Consider the following 5000-nt stretch of genomic DNA (forward strand, 5'->3'; position numbering starts at 1 on the left):
TGTTGGCGTTTTCGTCGAGGTTATACATGTGTTCATCCATTTTGTATGAGCTTTTAAAATGTTGTGGCTTCTCAGCTCTGATGTCATGAGTTATGGACGAGGATACGAAGCTGATCTTTACACAGATTTGCATATTCCTCTCTGGGTTTGCACGTCGCAGCTAATACAGTAAATGAAACATCTAGAACATCCTCCTTAACCAAAATGTTTGTGTTTTTACTTTAGCACTCGAGCTCTGAGGCTTCTGTTAATTATCGTGTGAAATCTAAACAAAAACAACAACAACAATCTACAGAACACTGATCATAAGTTTAAGATTAATAATGATTGTGACAATCGCAATCCACGGCTCAGTTTATTAATGTCTTGTGTTCTGTTTCCTTTGTCTGTTCCTCAGTGTTGAGTATTCGTGGTGCGCAGGATGAGGAGCCTCCTGATCCTCAGCTCATGCGACTGGACAACATGCTCTTAGCGGAGGGCGTGTCCGGACCCGAGAAAGGAGGCGGGGCTTCGGCGGTCGCCGCGGCCGCCGCGGCCGCAGTGGGAGGGACCGGAAACGACAACTCGGTAGAACATTCAGACTACAGAGCCAAACTGTCTCAGATACGACAGATCTATCACACGGAGCTGGAGAAATATGAACAGGTCAGAGAAAAATCTCAGACAATAAACAATAAAGAGAAATAATCACGGTAAAAAATCTTATTATTAATAATAATAATAATAATAATAATAATAATAATCAAAGATGTGAAAGTTGTTAATATTAGATTATGGAGATAATATTGATTATGTTAATAATTATGTCAGTGAAAGCTTCTTACAAGGAAGGTGTGTGTGTGTGTGTGTGTGTGTGTATTTGAGTTTAGGCGTGTAATGAGTTTACGACTCACGTGATGAACCTGTTGAGAGAACAGTCTCGCACACGTCCCATTTCACCCAAAGAGATCGAGCGCATGGTCAGCATCATCCACCGCAAATTCAGCTCCATACAGATGCAGCTCAAACAGAGCACGTGCGAAGCCGTCATGATCCTGCGCTCACGCTTCCTCGACGCCAGGTGAGTTCATCACTCTCTTCACACACACACACACACACACACACACACACACACTACAAAAATTCGTTCTGATGTCATTAGGATGAAGATGTTATGCACAGAACCTTGCATTCTGCTCTGGTGAATTAATCCCAGTATTTATGTGAGGAAAGTTCCTGATATTCAGAGTCTCTTTATTCAGATTAATAAAATCACCAGCATGTACTGTAGTGCACAGATTTCCAGTAAAGTCCAAGAACAAAAACTCACCTTTGAACCTCAAAAAAATCCAGGATCGAAAATGCGGCCTGAAGAAGAATGGAACTGTGTGAATGAGAAGATTTTCGGTGTTGAATATAAACCTAATAGTTTAGTAAAACTTTATTATATTTCTGCATGAAAAACAGAACAGGCTCCACACTCATTATTCAGCAGTGTGTAGAATAGCACTCGGTCCAGTGCGTGCTGTTATTGTGCAATTTATTTATTTTACATTTAAAGCTGCATCATAATGTAAATCGAGGTCATGAGATCTGTGAAGGATGATCTGACTCGGCTCTCGTCTGTTAAAATAACAGTTCATTCTATATGCTATCGAACGTCTATGACTAAAGATGCGTCTCCGACCTCATGGACATTCTGTGTTGAATATTGTCTTTGAATCAATGTTTTTAAACCCAGGTTCTTCTCTTGTATCTTGTATCCGACAGGCGAAAGCGACGGAACTTTAACAAACAGGCCACAGAGATCCTAAACGAGTATTTTTACTCACACCTCAGTAACCCATATCCCAGTGAGGAAGCGAAGGAGGAACTGGCCAAGAAATGTTCCATCACCGTCTCCCAGGTTTCTTCTTTATTACAAAGATCTTTTCACTGAATGATTAAAGAGACCTGATGACATCATCACACTGCAGTAGGTTCGTTAGTTAAGTTAAGGAGTTTTTTTTTATCCTGGAACAGGTGTCGAATTGGTTTGGGAACAAACGGATCAGATACAAGAAGAACATTGGAAAATTCCAGGAGGAAGCGAACATGTACGCTGCCAGAACAGCCGTGAACGCAGCCAGTGCTTCTGCTCAGGGCAGCCAGGCCAACTCGCCCTCCACGCCTAACTCCGCCGGTGAGTCCGCACACGTCACTTGATTACTCCAGATTACTCCAGATTACACCAGGTTACTACAGATTACTCCAGATTACACCAGATTACTACATATCATTACGGATTACTCCAGATTACTCCAGATTTTTCCAGATTACTACAGATTACTACATATCATTACGGATTACTCCAGATTACTACAGATTACTACATATCACTACAGATTACACCAGATTACTACATGTTACTACATATTACTCCAGATCACTACAGATTACTACATATCACTACAGATTACTACATATCACTACAGATTACACCAGATTACTACATGTTACTACATATTACTCCAGATCACTACAGATTACTACATATCACTACAGATTACTACATATCACTACAGATTACACCAGATTACTACATGTTACTACATTTTACTCCAGATTACTACAGAATACTACAGATTACTACAGATTTTTCCAGATTACTACAGATTTCTACATATCACTACAGATTACACCAGATTACTACATGTTACTACATATTACTCCAGATCACTACAGATTACTACATATCACTACAGATTACTACATATCACTACAGATTTCACCAGATTACTACATGTTACTACATTTTACTCCAGATTACTACAGAATACTACAGATTACTACAGATTTTTCCAGATTACTACAGATTTCTACATATCACTACAGATTACTCCAGACTACTACAGATTACTCCACATGACTCCAGATTACTTCACAATATTACATCTTTACAAATTACTCAAAATTATTATAGATTACTCCACATTACTATGCATTACTACTTTACTACAGATTACTCCACATTGAATTTCCTCCGATCAATAAAGTATCTATCTATCTATCTATCTATCTATCTATCTATCTATCTATCTATCTATCTATCTATCTATCTATCTATCTATCTACAATACTCCACATTACTACAGATTACCCATGATTACTCCACAGTACTCCATATGACCCCTTACTCATTACTTATCAAACATCAGCGGTTTTCATTACAATCTAACTGCAAACTTTCTTTCAATGCAGCTGAGACTCTAACAGCCGAATCTCAGAGTTTAACCTAATTTATGCTTGCAGTGCATTGTGGGTAAAGATAACCCTGTGTGACTTACTGTCATCATCCTGAGCTAATACTTTTTAATAAGATCATTTTTATTTAAGAACATGCTGTATGTTTGAGTTATTTTTGATGTTTTAGTTTAAGAAAACTTACAAACATATATAAAGTATTATAAAGAATAGTGTAAGAGCTTATAGATATTCTGTCCAGTCTTTACGTTTAAATCATCATAAACATCTCTTGATTTGTGTTAGTGTTTGTGTTAGTGTTTGTGTTAGTGTTTGTGTTAGTGTTAGCCGTAGTAAACAGCTCTTCAGGTAAATGGATCCTGCTCCATCCAGCGTGACCTTTTGTTCGTCATTACAGCCCTGAAAGTGATTAGCGGCTTGTGTGCATTTGATTAGCGCTCTGTGGCTTTTTGTGAACAAATTAAGTTAAAGTCCCGGTCCCTTAAACATCTGGGGATTCGTCCTCCATTAAAGCACAAATAGCACTCCTTGATTCCTAGAGTGACTCGATTAGCGCTTCCTAAATGACTGAAACACACACATCCATCACCCTGACGTGTTGTTTTTTAGAGAATGTTGTGCTTTCGGATGCTAAGCTAATACATACTCAGGCTCACACACATGCTTCAGAGTTATAGTCAAAGTGCACCAACAAGAGCTCTTCATTTATTCATTTAGACACACACACACACACACACACACATACACACACACACACACACACACACACATTAGCCTAATATATTTAGGCTAGCATCCAAACCGCCGCTCTAACACTTATAAATAACTGAGTTGTTTGTAAGTGTTCGAGTGCGAGTGAATTACTCGTGTTTAGTGTTTACGAATAAACACTATGCTATTTTTAGTTTAACGTTTAATTTGTTGTTACATTTTCCTTGTTTGACTATCAGTGAATAGTACATTTATTTTTATTACACTTTATTTAACACATTATGCTGCCTTTTCTGATTTAAACAAGAAGTGTTCACAATTTGCATAATTTAATGTAAATAAAAACAATATTGTTTGAAATAATATACAATTGCTGGAACCTGAAATTTATATATAGGATGTTTAAAACCTTGGGCTCTGAATAAATAAAGAGATTAAATCTAATTAAATTCTAGAATTTTTTTTTACTTGTTTCACCTTTTGACTCATTGCACAGAATTTCCTTTTTTTTACTTTTGAGTTTTGGTGAATTTCTTTGTTATTTTTATTTTTATGTTTATGTTGTTTTTAATATTAACCTGCAGTTTTTTTTACAAAAAGAAAATCTAAAAGTTTTTATTTCTATTTATATATTTCTATTTTATTTATTTTTGTATAATGCGTGTGTTTAATAAAGGGATGAAATGAGATTGCATCTATCTCTGTTTCTCTCTCTCTCTCTCTCGCTCTCTCTCTCTATCTATCTGTCTGTCTGTCTGTCTATCTATCTCTCTCTCTCTCTCTCTCTCTCTCTCTCTCTCTCTCTGTGTCTATCTATCTATCTATCTATCTATCTATCTATCTATCTATCTATCTATCTATATATCTATCTTTCTCTCTCTCTGTCTGTCTGTCTGTCTGTCTGTCTATCTATCTCTCTCTCTCTCTCTCTCTCTCTCTCTCTCTCTCTCTCTCTCTCTCTCTCTGTCTATCTTCAGCATATATTTAGAGACTTGTGTGCTTTGTTTATTGGCTGTAACAGTAACACCATGCTGTGACCTGTCTCACCCCCCTCTCTGCAGCCGCTG

The 5000-nt window shown here is 37.3% G+C and overlaps 1 protein-coding gene across 5 annotated transcripts in view; it reads left to right on the plus strand.

Annotated features, from left to right (window-relative positions):
• Window positions 1-5000, plus strand: part of pbx1a (pre-B-cell leukemia homeobox 1a) — a 54496-nt gene that overhangs the window by 41835 nt on the left and 7661 nt on the right. For 4 of the 5 annotated variants that reach the window (XM_060867094.1, XM_060867099.1, XM_060867115.1 and 1 more), the window contains exons 3-6: window positions 398-645; window positions 870-1060; window positions 1750-1885; window positions 2002-2161. In XM_060867094.1, coding sequence (XP_060723077.1) covers window positions 398-645; window positions 870-1060; window positions 1750-1885; window positions 2002-2161 — 735 coding nt within the window. Of the gene's footprint in view, window positions 1-397; window positions 646-869; window positions 1061-1749; window positions 1886-2001; window positions 2162-4910 lie in introns of all 5 variants that reach the window. The other variant, XM_060867122.1, reaches the window with a different exon arrangement.

Source organism: Tachysurus vachellii, chromosome 1, assembly GCF_030014155.1.
Source record: "Tachysurus vachellii isolate PV-2020 chromosome 1, HZAU_Pvac_v1, whole genome shotgun sequence".
Lineage (NCBI taxonomy): Eukaryota > Metazoa > Chordata > Actinopteri > Siluriformes > Bagridae > Tachysurus > Tachysurus vachellii.